At 40.2% G+C, this 19,019-nt stretch overlaps 1 protein-coding gene across 1 annotated transcript in view; it reads right to left on the bottom strand.

Moving 5' to 3' along the window:
- The window catches only part of LOC102450325 (neural-cadherin-like), a 108,601-nt gene that overhangs the window by 14,834 nt on the left and 74,748 nt on the right, over positions 1–19,019 (bottom strand). Inside the window, exons 22-28 of the mRNA XM_075940140.1 lie at positions 14,549–14,826; positions 13,166–13,380; positions 11,924–12,051; positions 5,557–5,684; positions 4,013–4,136; positions 1,449–1,629; positions 541–707 (exon numbers count right to left, since the gene is read on the bottom strand). Of these exons, the coding sequence (XP_075796255.1) occupies positions 541–707; positions 1,449–1,629; positions 4,013–4,136; positions 5,557–5,684; positions 11,924–12,051; positions 13,166–13,380; positions 14,549–14,826 (1,221 nt within the window). The remainder of the gene's footprint in view (positions 1–540; positions 708–1,448; positions 1,630–4,012; positions 4,137–5,556; positions 5,685–11,923; positions 12,052–13,165; positions 13,381–14,548; positions 14,827–19,019) is intronic.

The raw sequence follows: 19,019 nt of genomic DNA, 5'->3' as shown, positions 1-19,019 counted from the left end.
CCCCGCCCCTGCCAGCCTTCTGTTGGGTGCCCAGCCGAAAAACTAGAAAATACCAGACATTGCATATGTCCAGTATTTTCTCAATTTTTTTACCGGACTGTACCAAAACCCCCCCAAAATGGACTGTCCTGCGTCCCCCCTCAAAGTTGCTCACAACCCCTCGGGGATCGCAACCCACAGTTTGAGAAACGCTGCTGTATGGTCATCCCTTTGTTTCTGTCTTACACTGATGTCACTCCACTGCAGCCCATAAAATGACTTGGGTGCATGGTCAGTTTAAATAGTGGAGAATTAGATCCACTTTACTAGAATGAATGATTAGAACTGTACAGTACAGATTTTCAGGGACTAGTTTTGTTTTACTTTCTAGGGGACCATACAGCACAAAAGCATTCTCTCATCCATCTGACAATGTGTTTTTTACCACCAAAAGCTTATACCCAAACAGGACGCCTCATTGTTTAAGCCTATCCATGTTTCACTTGGCTATATGTGAGATAGAACTGAGCTCATTCTATGCTGAGATTATCTAAGACTGACCTGCAGGGTGATGTGTTCATCCTTGGCTCGGGAAGACATGCTCATGATGACACCATTGGGCTGTCGTGTCCTGACCATTACCTCTAACAGCATCCTGTGGGCAGGTGCAGCAACAGGAAGCAGATACCGAATGTGGCTCCCTGGCCCAAAGGTGAATTCTTTGGCAACTAAGAAATTGAAAAACTTGTAAAAATTGCCCTCCACAGGAAAAGAGCAATGTGAGTATAACAAAGATCACCAAATTAGTGTAAACAGCCCTGTAAAATGGCCCCTGGTGCTGACATAAAAATGCCTTTTCAGGGAACTCCTTCAAGACTCTGCCTCTGTTCTCCCAGTAACTATTCCCCTGCCTTCATTTTCAAAGACATAGTAGCTTCCTCCACTGAGTATGGCCAGGCACATCTCTACCTGGATCCTGTTAATGCTGCTGTTTAAAATGCTCAGAACAGGAGGTCTCTCATGCTGCTCCTTCCCCCAGGGAGACAGCATGTTTTCTGCATAGGGATCCCTGCTCAAGCACGTTGAGACCGCAAGGATGAATCTCAGATTCTCCTGCACCAAAAACGTAGCCCTCTTGGCTCTAGAAAACAATATTCTTTCAGTGTAAGCAATACAATGCTTATGACACCCAGTGGAGGAATTCTGATTCTGTCCCATCCCAATGACTCAGCGCAGAACCCTCAGTGTAAAAGAGATGATGTGGTGATGAGAATGACATATTTCACAAAGGAATTAAAATGAAGGATGGGATTGACTAAAAATGCCCAACCAAAAAAAGTAGACGACGACCCTGGATGATCAATATGTTCAAAGCCTTGTTAGAAATGTCATTAACTGGGTACAGCGTATGCATTCTGTGCTGTAAATTGCACCATCAGTAACATAACAGAGGGAAAAAAAGACTTCACCTTTGTCACATCTGTGGCCATAGTAACCTGGCAAACAGTGACAGCTGAATGAGGCCCACTCGCCAAGACATCTCCCATGAATGCCACAGGAAGAGGCACCCATGCTCTCACAGCTCCCATCAGTCAATGTGCAACCAGGGGAGCTATTCAGGGACTCTGCAGGAGATTCGAGGTCATATACCTTGAAGAGAAAAATCATAGAAAATTGGGATTTTGTTTTAACAAGCAGTTAAACTTTATCCTGTAGATCAACTCTTACACTAATCTATACTGTACAACTTTATCTAATCGCTCTGTTTTGTACAGCTGATGCCATGTTTTGTTTTCACAGGCACTATTTTCCAGTGTATTTAATAAAAATGTTTGACCTTTAAATATTAAACATTAAGGGTCATCCTTTGTAGTCAGATATGCTCAAGCAACACACACTGACAGTAAAAGAAAACTCCAATATTCAAAACAGAGCTGGCATAGGTCTATATATATTTCATTAACATTCAGAAATTCATTGAGTGGGAATGGGGGAGTTAGGGAATGTTACCTGGCAAGAGAGATGGATAAACAATAGAAGGCTTGTATAAGGAGATAAACAACAGCACAGTTTCTGTCTCCAGAAACATCTATTTTCAGATGAGAGAGAGCTTGTTATGTTTATTATACTACCCTTGTAAAAAAAAACAGCCAATGCCATTCTATTGTGTCTGATACAAGCTGAAATTAATCTGACATTTAATAGAAAATGAACCCAAGTTCTGGTTTACTTTAACGGGAGCTGCACATGTCTGAAACATCTTCTAACTATTCAACCAATATCATAGCAGACTGGAAATCAGGCTTTTCCAGTTTTCCAGGGGACTCCCACATTTCCAGAGAAACACAAACAACAATACATTTCAGTAAGATGGCTGCCCTCAGAAGGGGCTCAGAGATGCCTACTGTTATTAAAACCACAAATGGTATGTTCTATCTTCTATATATTTTAAAGAAAGTTTGCCTGTGTATTTGATCAAGAACTCCTAAATAGTAAGAGCTAAGACTACCACACACAGCCCGCGGCTACACGTGGCACGAACTAGGTAGTTCGGATTAGGCTCCTCGTTCCACGAGGAGTAACGGTAGTTTGGAATAGGAAGCCTAATCCGAACTACCTAGTTCGTGCCGCGTGTAGCTGTGGGCACGGAGTCCGAACTAGCGGACATTTAAAAATGGCGGCGCCTGGCAATATGCAAATGAAGCCCGGGAAATTCAAATCCCGGGCTTCATTTGCAACTCCGGTTGCCTACATTAACCACCCTAGTTCGAACTAGGGTGGTAGTGTAGACATACCCATAGAGACAGCCAAAGAATCCTTAAAGCAACAGAAAGGTTTGGTTGTGCCAGGAAAATGGGATGTTCCTGGGATGGGACTGCTTCTCATAAAACCAAACAAAAATGAGACAAAATCACCAAAGCAAGTACTGTCTTCAAAACTGACATAACTGAGTGAATGGTGGAACAGATTGATCTAAGATGGGCCAGAAAAATAGGATGAACCTGGAATAGGCAGGGTCGACTTATCCATTAGGCACAGTAGGAGCAGTGCCTAGGGCCCACGAAAATGTTTTAATTTCTTTTAAACTCAGAAGAAATAAAATGAACTTTTAGGGCCCACGAAAATCTACTGAATTTTGCCTAAAACAGAAAAAAATAAAATGTTGAAGTATTTAAAGTTATATCAAAAATAATTTTTTATATATATTTTTTTTTTATGGAGGAAGGGGCCCACGAAGGCAAAAGTGCCTTGGGCCCACGAAAGTCATAATGTGGCCCTGGGAATAGGCTTGCTTTCTCAATAAACCTTATAGAAAAGAGATAACTTGGAGAAATTTGGAGTAGTACTCTGTTTTCCCACAGCTAAATCAAAGCTTAAGGTTTGAAAACAAGAAAAAAATGTTACTGGAAACCAAACTGATTATAGCCCTTTTTTGTTAATACATAGCAAATGATAAGAGTTTATAGGTATGAAATCCCAAAATGCTCTTGATAGACTTCCTGAATTATGGACCCAAACAAAGTTGGGTAAATCTGCTAGTTTCTTTGTATATGGCAACAATGTATCTATCTTCTACATTTTTGACAGAATTGCTAAGCAAAATAAGCACAATTATTTGTGGAGGTTACAACCTTCTCAAGCTTACTAATGGCAACTATTTCCCCATGATATAGCATTATTTGAAATGATTCATCATCCTGGCACCTTAACATTAAATTCTCTATTTGCTACTCAGTGTAAATGCCATGCCTTATACATGGACATTCCTGTTGCTGAATATACAAAAATTGCTCAGAAAATGATAAAAAATAAACATGTAAGCAACTCATTAAAAATAAGAGATGTTCTATCAGGCCAATCCTTCAGGGAGCTGCTTAATCCCTTATGGGATCAGTCCATTACTAATCAGAGTGAAAAGAATGCCTGTATCTTCAGAGTACGAATTTCATGTGTCATACAAAATTCCTAAATATCTAGATCCAAAAGTGATACATCTTTACAAATGCAAAAATCATGACACAACCTCTCTTACCTGAGTATCCAAGATGAAATTGCGAAGGCAGCCAGTAAAATGCTTGTGCTGTAACTGAGGATATGAATAGGGAATGGATTCTTTTACACCACCCAATTGAAGAACTTGTGTCATGTCTAAATACCTTTGAAAAGTGAGATGCATAATAAAAATGAATATGAATGGTCATGTTTTACCTTCAAATACATACTGCAATAAAAGGAAAATAAAAAGCACCACTGCTGCATTTCCAAAGAATAAACTGGGGAATAGAAACTTTCTAAAATAATACAGAAATTTTTTTAAAAAAATCTTTGCTGGTGTAACTCCACTGAAAACAATGAGTCACCCTGCAGAAAAAATTGGCCCTAAAGATTACTGATGGAATTTTCAAGTATAGCACTGAAATTATGGGAGTATTAAGATGCTGAGCACTGCTGAACAACCCCATTCTAAATGTACATGTGAATAAGCCAGGAATGTGGGTTTTGCACACTAGTAACCAGACTTCAGGATTACAAATTACTCTTAATGGGTGTGTCTAGACTACATGCCTCCTTCGACGGAGGCATGTAGATTAGCCAGATCGGAAGAGGGAAATGAAGCCGCGATTAAAATAATCGCGGCTTCATTTAAATTTAAATGGCTGCCCCGATCTGCCGATCAGCTGTTTGTCGGCAGATCGGGGGAGTCTGGACGCGATGCCCCGACAAAGAAGCCTTTCTTCATCGACACAGGTAAGCCTGGTTTCACGAGGCTTACCTGTGTCGATGAAGAAAGGCTTCTTTGTCGGGGCATCGCGTCCAGACTCCCCCGATCTGCCGACAAACAGCTGATCGGCAGATCGGGGCAGCCATTTAAATTTAAATGAAGCCGCGATTATTTTAATCGCGGCTTCATTTCCCTCTTCCGATCTGGCTAATCTACATGCCTCCGTCGAAGGAGGCATGTAGTCTAGACACACCCAATGATGCAGATTGGTACCATTAAGGTAACCCTGTTGAAGTAATAAAAATTACAGAAATGTAAGGCTCCGGATTTGCACTTGTATAATTGACAGCTAAATTTTCCCATATACATGTAGGTTTGTTATGAGTGTTATTTGAGAATTTACAAGATTTATTATATTGAACAAACAAAATCTGATCTAGCTGGAGTCGATCCCTGCTCAGTTTAAAGTCAATGGATCAAATTAGTTGAGTAAAGTTTTCAGGATCAGGTCTAATAATTGCTTAATAATTAAGGAGTGTCTACTTAATACTTGTTTATTAATTGCTTAATAATTAATGGAGAAAAATCCTAGGGTAAAGGCAGTGTAATGAGGACCAGGAGATACGGATTCTTTTCCTGGATCTACAACAGACTTGATCTACAACCCTAAGCATATCTCAACAGTTGAGGTAGGTTAGTTCATTAATATTTGTATAGTGCTTTGAGATCCTTGCCTAGAAGGCATTGTAGATATGCACAGATGTCTTCTGAAGCATTATATCACACTGCTTGCAGCTTGATAAATTAGATGTTCAAAGATATTATTTTTTTAATCTCCAGAAGTATACTGTTACCTTCCTCTTTGTGGAACTGTCCCAGTGACCTCACAGTTTGTGCGGTCTTCAATTGAAAGCCATTTACCTAGTCCCTCTATCTCTGAAACAATAGCTGCACTGCAATGATCCACAGTGAATCGAACATCCTGCACCAAAACACAGAAGGATACTGTCATACCAAAAATAAAAAGAATTAGAGTCTGCTTTACTAAACTGCTTCAAATGTTGTATTGAAATTTTTAATCAATTCCCTTTCCCTTGCACTATGCAAATGGCAGGTCCAGGCAACTGGGCACTGGAAATTCACCCTACTGGTAGGTCACTAGACCATGCCAGGGGCCCATGTTAGCCCTGTCATTTGTGATTGAAAGAGACATTGTGAAGCAAGTCAATGTCTGGAACTGCAGGCCCTCTATTGAGCATTAGGCCAGCAAAATGGCAGGTAGATTACAACTGAGATTCAAGGCTGCAGCTGTGTGCCTGTGATGATATGGCTGATCAATTCACACTTTCTCTCACTTGACGATGGCCAAACTGAAACCACCAAATGTCCTGATTTTTCACCTTGGTGTACTGTAAACAGTGGTGGGGCTTGCACCAGATTAAATTTAAGAATTAGCATCCAGATGGAGCTGATTAGAGGGTGGAGATCATGAACAAGACTGGCTTTGTCAAAAGGGTTCTTGCAAGGCAAGTTTGGTGGGAAGTTGTGAAGCCAACCCTGTTTCCAGCCAGGAAATTGCTACCAAGCATTGTGGGTCAGGATGTGACCCTAAATATGATACTAATTGTTGGTGTCCTCAGAGGCCAGCACAGGGTGACTCAGGATTGCTTTTATAGTCCTTTTTCCAATAGAAAAAAGAGGAGACCTGAAGTCTTGGCTGACTGAATTCCTAGTAATAACATATAGGGGGAGATGAAGAGGATTTGGAAGTGAATTGAATCCTAGGGGAAGGCACAGGGAAGGGTCCATTCTAAATTATTGGTTTTATGGTCAGAGTCCTGACAACTCAGATAATCTCCTGGCATGAGAAAGCAGAGGTGGCCCACATAATACCCTCCTTCCCCCGAGTATTAAGTACATAAAGTTGTACCCTGTTGTTTAAAATCCTCCATGTCTTATGTTCATTTAGCTGCATATCATGATCAATATAGAGTTTTGCCATTTTCTGCACCATTTTCTATATTGCAACCAAAGGCAAGGGCAATATATAAAAAAGGGAAGAATAGACATGCACCTGTGCATTTAATTATAATAGTCATGCTCACAAAATGGACAATAGCATTTGTAAACAGATACTGTTGGCACATTTTCCCACACAACTGAGTTGAGAGTACCCAGATGTTAATTATTTATGAAAATTAAGGTCAAAATTGCATCTACAAATTGCATGTATTGGTCTGCCTAGTTTTTAAAAACTCTGACCCTAAACCCTGTAAATGTATAAGATCAGGAAATGTCTTACCAGATAATTTCCCTTCTGCTAGCAGAATCTCCCACAATTCTGATACATATGGGCTATTCTCTCCTATCTGCTCTTTCCGGAGGCAGTTCAAAATTGCTGCATTGCCCATGCTAGCCACTCTCCCTTCTCCAGCCTGTTGCCAGGTGATTCATTCCACAGCGGTGATTAGTAACAATAACATCAGTGGGAACAAGTAAATTATGTACCAGAGGGCACTACAGCCTATACGCATAGCTCTCAAAATTAAATACTATCCCTTGGCTAGGAAGCCAATCAGGGAGGGTAGAATTGTGTGAGATGCTGCTGGCAGAAAGGTAATTATCAGTTAAGAAATGTAACATTCTGCAGTTTTGTATCTCTCATAATTCTGATATGTATGGGATCCTTGGGGGAGGGTAGTAGTGTGTTTGACACAATGAGCTAAGCATAGGCCAGATGGAGTAGTTGGTCTTTGGTGTTGAACAGTGGCAAGTCATGACAGTTTTAGTAAGGCATGCAGCAATTCACTTACATGTGTTTATGTGGCTCAAATGGGCATCCTCCATGCAGCATGATTTCACTCACATGGTGGCATGTCAAGACATACTGTGTGGCATATCCTCCATGGGGCCAGATGGAATCATCTTGCCTGCTGGATCCAGCCCAATGACCTCCAGTTGGACAATGCACAGCCAGCTGGCAATGCAGGCCATGAAATACATGGCTTGATCTGCAGGCAGCTAGTTTAAGCTCACTGGAGGAGAACAGAGTTCCAATCCCTTTGGAAGATAGTCCTACTGCAGCTAATGCTTCCCACTCAAAAGCCAGGCTGTCAGTTGTAGACACTCTGGGTCTGGATGGAGGGCCCTGGTAAAGCATGTAGGCTCACTGGTAGCTGAAAGGTTGGTTCTAATTTCCGTCCTGTCAGATTTGGGGAATCAAAGTCTCTTTTGCCAGTGCGGAGCTAACATTTTCACTTTAGTTTCTCCAAGCTTTATTTTCTGGATCACTTCTCCTAGAAGTGGAAAGGGTGGGAGTGTGTATAGCAGGCCTCGTGACTACCTGTGCATCTATTCCCAGGGATTTGGGGCCTGCTTCTCTGGTGAAGTGCTGAGAAATCAGAGAGAAGACTCCTTGATTCAGATATCCTTCTTCTGAGTGGTTGACAGTGCATCTGCAAAACCAGTCTGCACTTTGGTTCATCTTTTCTTTGCTGTATTACTCTTACAGAAGAGAAGGTCCTCTCTGTCTATTAAGTTATCTCCATTGCTTCTGTGTGTAGGGTTCAACTCCTAAGTCCCCTGGCTTGTTGATATACACCATAGTTGCCATGTTGTCCAATTGGACCAGAACAAGTTTGCTGTCTAGGTATTTCTGGAACTTTGGTTGAGCTACTCTCTGAGCTCCAATAGGTTGATGTTATGGTTCCTCTCCTTAGGGTTCCAGGCACTTTGCTCTGTCCAATGCTCAGATTCCATCAGGCTGGCAGCGGGCTGTGAGTGCCTGTAGGTCTGGAATGCAGCTAGGTAGACACTTCAGGATACACTGTGGGATTGTCCACCACAGTAAAGAGATGAGTACCTAGTTCAGAAACAGTATGTGATCTTGCATGTGCTCTGGTGAGTGACTCCATACTTTCAGGGGAGAGGCCTGGAGGCACCAGATAATTTTGTTCCTGGGATGATTCCTACTCATAAAATCATGAGGCCAGATAACTGTAGACAACGAGCTGTCAGCCTTGCACTTTGCCAAGATGGATATCAGGTTCTGGATCTAGAGGAATCTGACCAGTGATGGAAATCGGCTATGCCACTTTTGCCATAGGGTCTATATCCACTCCTAGGTGAGCTGTCTATGTGGTGCAACAAAAAAAAGCTTTTTTTGGTGTGTATCACAAATCTATGTGCTTGAAGCAGACCCAGGACTTGGACTGTGGCATTGTGCATCACCACCTGGGTCATAGCTCTGATAATCTAAGAAAGATACAGGTAACTACTCTGAAACCTTACTGTGGCTATTTTGATCACTAGCATCTTATGAAGACACTAGGGGCTGATGAAAGCAATTCATCAATCTGGGGTAGTATAGCTATATGGGAATCATAGAAATCATAGGGTTGGAAGAGACCTCAGAAGATCATCAAGACCCCACTTACTCATTTGTTTGTGGTCGACTGAGTCTGTTCTTCTAAGAAAATGGAGCTATGCATCTGTTAAATTAAAGACGTGAGAAAATTCCATTGGAGCAGGCATGATATTATTAAAGCTAGGATCTCTATCTGAAATTTCATTTTCTTCCTCTAGTGTTCAGCTGCTTGAAATCCAGGACTGCTGTTATCCCCTACACACCTCCGGACAAAGAAGAAAATGGAACATAGTCTTAAGAATCTTTCTTCTGAGGGAACTCTTTCTAGTGTGTCCTGGATACATGAGATTCCATTTAACACCGACTACTGTTTGATGGAGGATTGAATGAAGGAAGGTTTTTTTTTTTTTGGCAGGAGCACTTAGTTTGAGGGAGTATTGGCAACTCACCATCTCTCTTACCCACTTGTTTGTGGTCGATTGAGTCTGTTTTTCTAAGAAGCGGGAAGTTCTGTCTCTTAGATTCAGGTCTCGGTGGAGGTACTTTTGTAGGCCTAAAGGGCTCTCAGATGAGATGAATACACCTCTGGATTTTCCACTCAACTCCTGGTTCCAGTATTTTCCCCAATATAGCTGATGTCTTTCTTCTGGTATATTCATGAGGATGATGGACAAAAAAGAAATTTTTGTCTATTTCTGGGTTTGTAGATCCTCCTCAGAGCAGAGAGGGGAGAGGAGAGACTGTTTCAATGTAGCAGTACTTCTTGCCATAATTTTGTCTGATTTTCCCCCAAAGAAGAGACAGCCTGTGAATTAAGATGAGCACTAAATGTGTTTAGATTGAGAATCACCCTTTGAAGCAGATGTGGTATCTCTGTGCTGGATGCCATGATCCTACCTAAAAATCTCAATGCATCCATTATGGACTGTGGATAGGGAAATTTCCTTACGTGTAGGATAGAAGTCAGGATGGTTTTGGTCCTTCATGGTTTTAAAATCATCCAAGCCAGGACATTGTGGCTCTTGCAAATCATGTAGCTACTATGGATACTTTAAGAGTGGCTGATGAAGCCTTAAAGTCCCTTCTCAGTGTGGCTTCCACTTTCCTATCAGATCTTTCGGAAAGAAATATCTCACCTTTTACTAGAGATGTCACTGCAGCATCAACTTTTGGTCATGGCATTTTTTTACTCTTGCAACTTCTAATATCTGAAAGTGCATCTGCTTGTGTGTTTATCCTTGTAAAGGGTTTCCCATTTCACTCTGCTCACTTCTTCAATGGATGGATGCAGCAGGATTGCTGTCTCAAGCAATGACTTAGCAAGATTTGTCTTTAGGCTTATCCTCTACTGCCTGCTCAAGCTGGATCTGGATTATGGATGCTACTTTTCTGCACATGGTTTCAAACATTTTTTGGGGGGGAGGGGAGCAACCTTCGCTGCATTTTTCCATATCCTGTTCCATTCCTGATTTGAAATCTGCCCTTCCTCTGTAGGAGTTGGTGTTAGAGTCAGACGTGTAGATTTTTTAGCCTTTGGGACCTATTTGCAGGTGTTATAATCCAAGGCAGTAAGAACTTGCCTTGAGCTCTCTGGATATGTCTTCCTCAGTGGGATCCCACTCCTCTTGTATAGAGAATGGGGTCCAATTGCCAGAATTCCCTGATTCAAGAGACCGAAGAAGAAAGCATTATGAGTGCTACTTCTTTCTCCAGGGAAGTTAGGACCTATTTTAGGACTTGAGGTCAAAACCTGCAACTCCTTAACAGCTCCCCTCCACCCGCATTCTTCTTCTGTCGCAGGTCTTATCCCTGGGGCTTATTGGATAGAATCCTCCTTTTTTTCCTTTTGAGTTTCTCCTTCTCTTCCTCTTCACCTCCAGATTGGGCTTTTCTGTATTGTAGTCTTCTCGAGCTGGGGGAACCCAACATGCCTGTCCAATTCAGAATCTTGTGACCTATCAGGGCAAGTGTTAGCTGGCGGAGAACAGGCAGAGCACAATTTGCCCTCCCAACGGCCTAGAAAAGCTGACTCACAAATAGGACACCACTTTGATTTAGCTCACAGTTTGCACAAGAGTTGTGCCATGCCTTGGGGGAGGAGAGGAAGCAGAAGAGGTGCCAGGTACTTGAAGCCAACCCGCTGCTCAATACCTCATCCAGAAGAGAGGAAGCATGCTTGCCACTTCCCCCCTCCAAAAACCTACATAAAATACAGGTGAACTGTTACTTGACAGATCTGCTAGCACCATGGAGCTGGAGAAGGAAAAGTGGCTAACACGGGCTATGCCACAGTTTTGAACTGCTTCTGGAAACTGCAGACAGGAGGAAAATAGCCCATGCTAGGGTTTCTCAAACTTCGTTGAATTGTGAGCCCTACTGACAACAAAGTTACTGCTCCCTGCCCGAGGGTGGGGCACAGAGCCCAAGCCCTGCAGCCCCAGGTAGGGGGGGTGAGGCCACAAGTCAAGTCCCGCTGCCTCAGGTGAAGGGAGAGGGGGCTGCAGACTGAGCCCTATCACTCCAGGTTGGGGTGAAGCTCAGGATTCAGCTTCAGCAGCTGGTCCCAATTAAAGGTCTAATGCTGGCTAATGCAACCCCATTAAAATTGGTTCGCATCACACAGTTTGGGAACCATTGGCCCATATGTAACAGAACTGCAGGAGATGCTGAACTTCAGAAAGACAGATTGTGAAAATCACAGCTCTATCCCCTCAGTATTCACATTGTGCATCTGGTCTACAGGCACGTATGGAATGAAACACACAATTTTCCAGTCTCTCTTTTATACCTTTCTAATTTTGTGTATGCAAGAGCTACATGGGAGAAACAAAACTGCAAAGTAGAAAACAACTGACCTGACCCTTAGTTCTGACTTCAAGCCGATGCCATCTTTTGTCAGTCAAATTCAGGTGATTTGGGAAATGCAGCGTCTCAGTGCCTGCACCATGGTTCATTTTCAACACAGGAATGCCATTGGAAAGTTCTAAAAGGCCAACAAGAAAAACTGAAAAGTTACATTTTTTTAAAATGTAGCAGCAAATATATTTTTCCACTTTTACTACTTTGGTATATGTAGTGACTTGATTAGTTTAACAATAATTGTCAACCACAAGTTACTGGGCTCAGCAGCCAGTATTATGCAGGAGATGTTATTTCCAGTTGGCCTTGTTATTTGTAATTGTTTTAATGAGTATGCTAACTCTTTGTTAATTAATTGTATGTGGAAAATACGCTGCACTAAACATTTTTTCATGAACAGGCTCCTAAGCTAAACATTGAAATGTATTCCTTACTAAGGCACGAATACCATATTATGTTCTAAAGTAAAAAATAATACTAATTATATGCATGCACATAGGATTTGCTATGTATTAAATCCTGTCCAAATTCGTAAGTTAAACCACAAAGTAAAAATCAGGTCATTTATAATTATTTCCGATAGATTTATATCTCAATATTTAGTGCAATTTAAAATATACACAATTATGCTTACATCTTCTTACAGTAACTCATTGAAAATAATTGAGCAGCAATTAAAAAAAACTATCAGATGTATAGATAACTTTAAGCCACTGCATATACATCTGTGATGGTGTTTTAAGACTGGATTCATCTATCAAGTCACAGTCTGTTAAAGAAAACATGTTTCAAAAATGCCTTGAGACTAAAAGAATTTTAAGAAGTAGATTTCTGTCTTTCCCAACCATATAAAATGACATGCAACTAAGAATGCATTAATCATGTAATACCTGTCTCAAAAGTACCTGAACTCCTTTAAAGCACTAGATGCTTTCTGGTGGGATTTTTTTAAATAAATCTGTCTATTCTGTTTCACTTTGATTTCTTTAGCTCTAGGATCAGCTAAGAACTATTCGCGTAAACTACAAAAATAACCACAATGTCAAAGAAAAATGAATATACTGAATATACTGCTAAAGTATATTTCAGGAGACTTTTTTTCCTAATTTTTCTAGAGTCTGAAGTAAGAATTTACACCATAATTACTATATTATCCATGGAACATCAATTCCTAGAAAATCCTTACTTCAAGGTCCTACAAAGCATTTTGTTATGTGTACTGGACAGAGTATAAGTACCTATTGCCATGAAATTCTCTGTACTCCCAGGCTCTGGATCTGATAAAGGACCATTGTATAGTAAAAGACCATCTGGAAACTCAGTAATAAACTCAAGGGATAGTAAGCTCTCAAAACAAGGCCTGATGGGACGAAACCATGCATATCCATTTCCATGGAAACTGTGTTTAGTCTGCTGGCAGTCAGGTCCATGAAATGAAGTAGAACAACGACATCTGAAAGAACAAATCAGAAGAAGAATAAAGCAAAATAAATAAACTAATAGATAAAAATACTATAATCAAAATACTCATTTTCAGTTAATCTACCAACCTGGGCTGGGTGTGAATCAGTGATCTAAAAGTTAAAAGGTCTGTGTCCAATAGCCAATATTCTCAGTCATCCTGATACTTTTTGAAAAGCTTTTCAGAGTAAACATTTCCTACTGTTAACATAGTGATCTTACCCACAGAAAAAATTCTATAAAAATGGTATGGAAATTCTAAAAGATTTGGGGATTAAATCTTGGAAAATATGAAAGGAACTCTAAAAAGTGATTGAGCTGTGGCATCTGAAATCATCATAAAATCACTGACAAGATTATCCCAAATTTTGAAGAACAGCAGAAAGAGATGATTTAATACCCCAAGCATGTTTTCATTGATTTCCATTTAAGGGTATGTCTAATCTGCATTCCTTTTTTGAGAGAGGAATGTAAATGAAGACAAACGAAATTGCAAATGAAGCGCGAATTTGAATTTCCCATGCGCCATTTGCATAATCACGTCCAGCCTCATTTTCGAAATACTCTATTTCGAAAAAAGAAACACTGTCTAGATGCGGTTATTTTGAAAGAAAACCCTTCTTTTGAAATAACCCTTACTACTTATAAAATGAGGTTTAAGGGTTATTTGAAAGAAGGGTTTATTTTCGAAATAACCGCATCTAGACAGCGTTTCTTTTTTCGAAATAGGGTATTTCGAAAAAGTGGCCAGATGTGATTACGCAAATGAAGCATGAAAAATTCAAATACGCGCTTCATTTGCAATTTTGTTCGTCTGCATTTGCATTCCTCTCTTGAAAGAGGAATGCAGTGTAGACATACCCTAAGGCCTTATTTGACAGTGCTTACTCAAACATTACTTTCAATGACTCCAGGATTGCAGGATCAAGACCTGACCTTTAATAAGGAACTGTTGTTATTACTCAGTTTACAGTCTTCTGAAGATGTATCACTTTTCTGGATTTTCCTCACTCTGAACTGCAGTTTAATACAGATCCGAAGATGAAGTCTTCACTTTTGTAGTCCTGTGTCTTGTTAATTACATTTGACATTAAAAAAAAAGAAGAAGAAGAAAGAAGCAGTAGAGACAGTCAGAAAAGCTGCCATACAAGTTTCCTCACCTGTAACCATTAAGAGTGTCGATACATGTCCCACCATTGAGACAAGGGTTGCGGGGGTAGGAGGCACAAGACTGATGAACTCGGTCTCTCGCTGAACAGGTGCAGACTGCGCTGATGGTGATTGCTACTGAGACAAATGACACATTCCCAGCATCCACCACTGTTGGGATGTCACTCACTGTGAAGTAGTTTGTACACCCACTGCCACCATGACAGTCTATTCTCCCACATACATCTGCGTCAATTTGTGAAATGTTCACTTTCAAAACTGATTGGATCTAAGAGGAAACATAGTTTAACAAATCACCAGTCTGTTCCTAATGGAATGTTTTCATTTGTTTCTTTAAGTTCTGAAAATCTGTGCAATCATACACTTCATGGAATACTTTACTTATATGAAAACTGGTTATTAACAGCCTGGACTTTGTGAATGACTTAAAGGAAATTATATTATGTATTCACTGTGTGTGAAAGTTTACAGTAGTAGTATTTCCTGGAAATCAATTATTGGTATCCCTGATAGCCATCTTAGCAGTAGAACCTTGAAAATCTGCAGATATCTATTTTCTATCCACAGACATGGATCTGTGGCTCATTTTGTGGATATGGATGAGGATACAAATTTTGTATCTAGAATATTTTGCAGATGCAGACACCAATTTTGTATTCACGCAAGGAACCCTTCTTTCCAACCTTGCATGTCCACAAAGGGCTAGGCATAATCTGGTCACAACTACCAAGAAAATTCCATACTTTTCTACTCACCCATATGCTGTAAATCATAAGTTTACTCCCCAGGAGGAGTACGTCCTGACCAGGGCATATACACAATCGCAATGCATTCAGGATTTCTGAGTACCCCAGTGCAGTAGAGGACATACCTTGCTACATTTGCCATTGGCACATTTTTGGACATGTATGTCTAGTTGTGTGCAGACTCACTGACACACCTCCACCAAATCTGCATTTACATCCTACTATCTCTTCAAAAAGTGAGTGATATTCATGGTGTGCGGAGTATTGTGGGAACACTCTGGACATGACCTCATTTGTCATTTATTTATTGTTTGGATTACATAACTTCATAGAGCTACTCCTGATTTGCACTGCTGCAAGAGTAGAATGAAGCCCTTAGGGTACGTCTAAACTGCATGGCTCTGTTGACAGAGCCATGTAGATTAGTTTACATGAAAAAGGGAATTGAAGCGGCGATTATTTAAATCACTGCTTCATTTCCCTTTGCCGGCCTGACTAATCTACATGGCTCCATCAACGGAGCCATGTAGTTTAGACATACCCTAAATGTCAAGGGTTTGACATTATGGTCCAAATCCCGAAGCTTTTCATGATCTTATGAAAAGTCAAAACCTCTCATTCAGTATCAAAAGGCTTCCCTCCTAGGGTATGTCTACACTACCACCCTAGTTCAAACTAGGGTGGTAATGTTGGCAACTGGAGTTGCAAATGAAGCCACGCAGCTACACGTGGCACGGACTAGGTAGTTCGGACTAGGCTTCCTAGTTTCACAAGGAGTAACGATAGTTCGGACTAGGAAGCCTAGTCCGAACTACTTAGTCCGTGCCACGTGTAGCCGCGCGGCACGGAGTCCGCACTAGCGGACATTTAAAAATAGCGGCGCCCGGCTTTATGCAAATGAAGCCCGGGAAATTCAAATCCTGGGCTTCATTTGCAACTCCGGTTGCCTACATTACCACACTAGTTCGAAGTAGGGTGGTAGTGTAGACATACCCCTAGAAAGGCATCACAAAGAGGCCAAAACTGGGGTTGGCACCCTCTTGTATCAGACACCACACAACTCAGGCTGTGACCTAAGGAGCTTACAGTCTAAATTGACAAGACAGGCAAAGGGTTGGTGATAAACAGAACTACAAAGAAGTACGGAGACTTGCCTGAGGTCACACAGCTGGTAATGACAGAGCTGAAAATAACTCGGCTCTCCTGCCTCTCATTCAGCGCACTATGCACCAGATCATGTTGTCTCCCAATCAATCAATCTGTCTAAATAATTGTTATTTATTTGTATTATTGTAGCACCAAGAGCCCCAGTCATGGACAGGCCCTTATTGTGATAAGCACAGTACAAAAAAACCAACCTCTATACCCAAGAGCTTACAATGCAAGATAAGAGACAACAGATGGATACAACTAGATGAGGAAGCACAAAGAAACAAAAAGACAACATGGTTAACAAAGGAGAGTTGTAAAAAGGATTCTGAAGGACAATAATAAGTTAGTTTTATGAATATTTACAGGAAGTTTGTGCCAGATGCAAGGGGCAGCATGGCAAAAAACACAAAAGTGTCTGAAACTTTAATTCCACAGACTGACCAAAGGCAACATTTTGGTTCTCAGCCAGAGGTTTTGACGTTTTCACAGGTGCATGGAAAGCTTCAAGACTTGGACTACGGTGTCAGAATCTCAACACTAAAGGCCTTGTTCTACCCTCCCTGTGGTGCAAATCAGGAGTAACTCCATGAAGTTAACAGAGTTCACGGATGTAAAACTAGTGTGAGCTCAGACTGAGGGCCTAGTAATTTTATATGTTTAATAAACTGTTACTTTTAGTGGTACAATATATGAAAACAAGTTTTAAAAATAAATTCTAATGTCCAAAAACTGATTTAAAAACCTTCCCTTCTTTTCTTCTCTTTCCATTTCACTGGTACCTTCATTTCAATCCACCATTCTTTTAAGAATGTTGACCCCTATGACTAATCTTAAGTACATTCTCATAAATATCATGAGACATATTGAAAGAGGTAGCAATATACCACCCGGTGACATGATGTATCCTGTTAATGCAGTCATGGGGTAGGCTATCTCTCTAGATTGCTGTTAGTGATAATTCTGTATTAAAAAGATGTAGACAGTTTTGCAATATTTGTTACAGAAGAGCCTGGTGCATACAGGGAGTCATGGTTCCTTTAAACTACTAGATGGATATCTTTTGTTGTACAGTAAGAACAATTATCACAAAGCCATTTCCAAAGGAGTGTAACAAATAATATACACTTCATCATTTATTTATTTATTTAAAATGTTAATGAATAATTCTAGCACTAATTACCCATTTTCTATGTTTATAGTTAACTGAAACATATCTACAAAAGATAATGGAGGAATTCTATATTTATGTTTTGTTTCTGTAAGTATAGAAAATTGGTGATTACTCATCAGAGCTATTCATTAAATTCCGAAAGGTGATAAATAATTAATAGAAATGCCATTTCCTCAGTAAAATATGTGAAGCAAAAATTACCCTCTTGTTATCACTATGATGAATCATCCCACTATGTATTATGAAGCAGAGTCTATTTGAAATCAATGTAACTTTCCATATTATCATTGTAATTGCTCTATAAATATGCAAGAGAAGCAGCAGTTATTTTGCATGAATAGTATCTGCCTCTCTGATTCTGTGACCTTGGCCATTTGGAGGATTTTAATACTCTATATTATTGTTTAACAGACAATAAAATTACATACTTTACAGTCTGATAAAAGTTGGGCAGATGGCGACTTTTGATTACTGCTCCTGACTAAGAATGACACACAACCTTTTATCATTGATACGCCCTCGTGTCTCCATCTCCCCTCCACTCCACATTTGTCTCCTTTCTTTCTTGTGTCTTGTCTCTTACATGATATACTCCTTGTGGCAGAAGCTGTTATTTACTATGCGCTTGTTCAATAGTTGGCACACTTGGGCTTCATAAATACCCAGGCCAGAAGGGACAGGTGTGATCACCTAGTTTGACCCTACCCTGTAAACTTACCTCCATGGAACTTACTTCTTCAAAATAATTCCTAGAGCAGATCTCTTAGAAAAAACACTGTCTTCATTTTAAAATTGCCAGTGAGGGAGAATCCACCATGTCCCCTTGTAAATAGTTACAATAGTTAATTACCCTCATTGTAAAAATGTATGTCTTATTTCCAGTCTCAATGTATCTAGCTTCAACTTCCGGCCTTTGTATTGTATTAGACCTTTCTCTGCTAGACTGAAGAGCCCATGATCAAATATTTGTTCCCCATGTAGATATTTATGATTGTGATAAAGTCATCGCTTAACCTTTTCTTTGTTAAGCTAAATAAGTCTGAACTCTTTGAATCTCTCTCTATAAAGCAGGTTTCTTATTGTTTATCATTCTTACAGTTCTGCTGTGGACCCTTTCCAATTTAGCATTATCCTTTTGAAACTGTGAACACCAAAACTGAAAAAAAAAAGATTTCAGCAGTGGTGCAAAATACAAAGATAAAATAACTCTATGCACCCAACAATTGCATTAGCTCTTTTGGCCACAGAATCGCATTGTAATCAAAATGTCAAGGGGAACCAAGTCATGCTTTATGAAAGCCTAAGCATATCACATCAAAAATAATCATCAACTAAACTTGTAGTCTCACAAACTTATCAAATTAGCTAGAGAGAATTTATTTTCCACAAACC

This window comes from Pelodiscus sinensis, chromosome 12 (genome assembly GCF_049634645.1).
Source record: "Pelodiscus sinensis isolate JC-2024 chromosome 12, ASM4963464v1, whole genome shotgun sequence".
Classification (NCBI taxonomy): domain Eukaryota; kingdom Metazoa; phylum Chordata; order Testudines; family Trionychidae; genus Pelodiscus; species Pelodiscus sinensis.
Note: the sequence above shows the minus strand (reverse complement) of the source record. Positions and strands in the feature narration are given on the sequence as shown.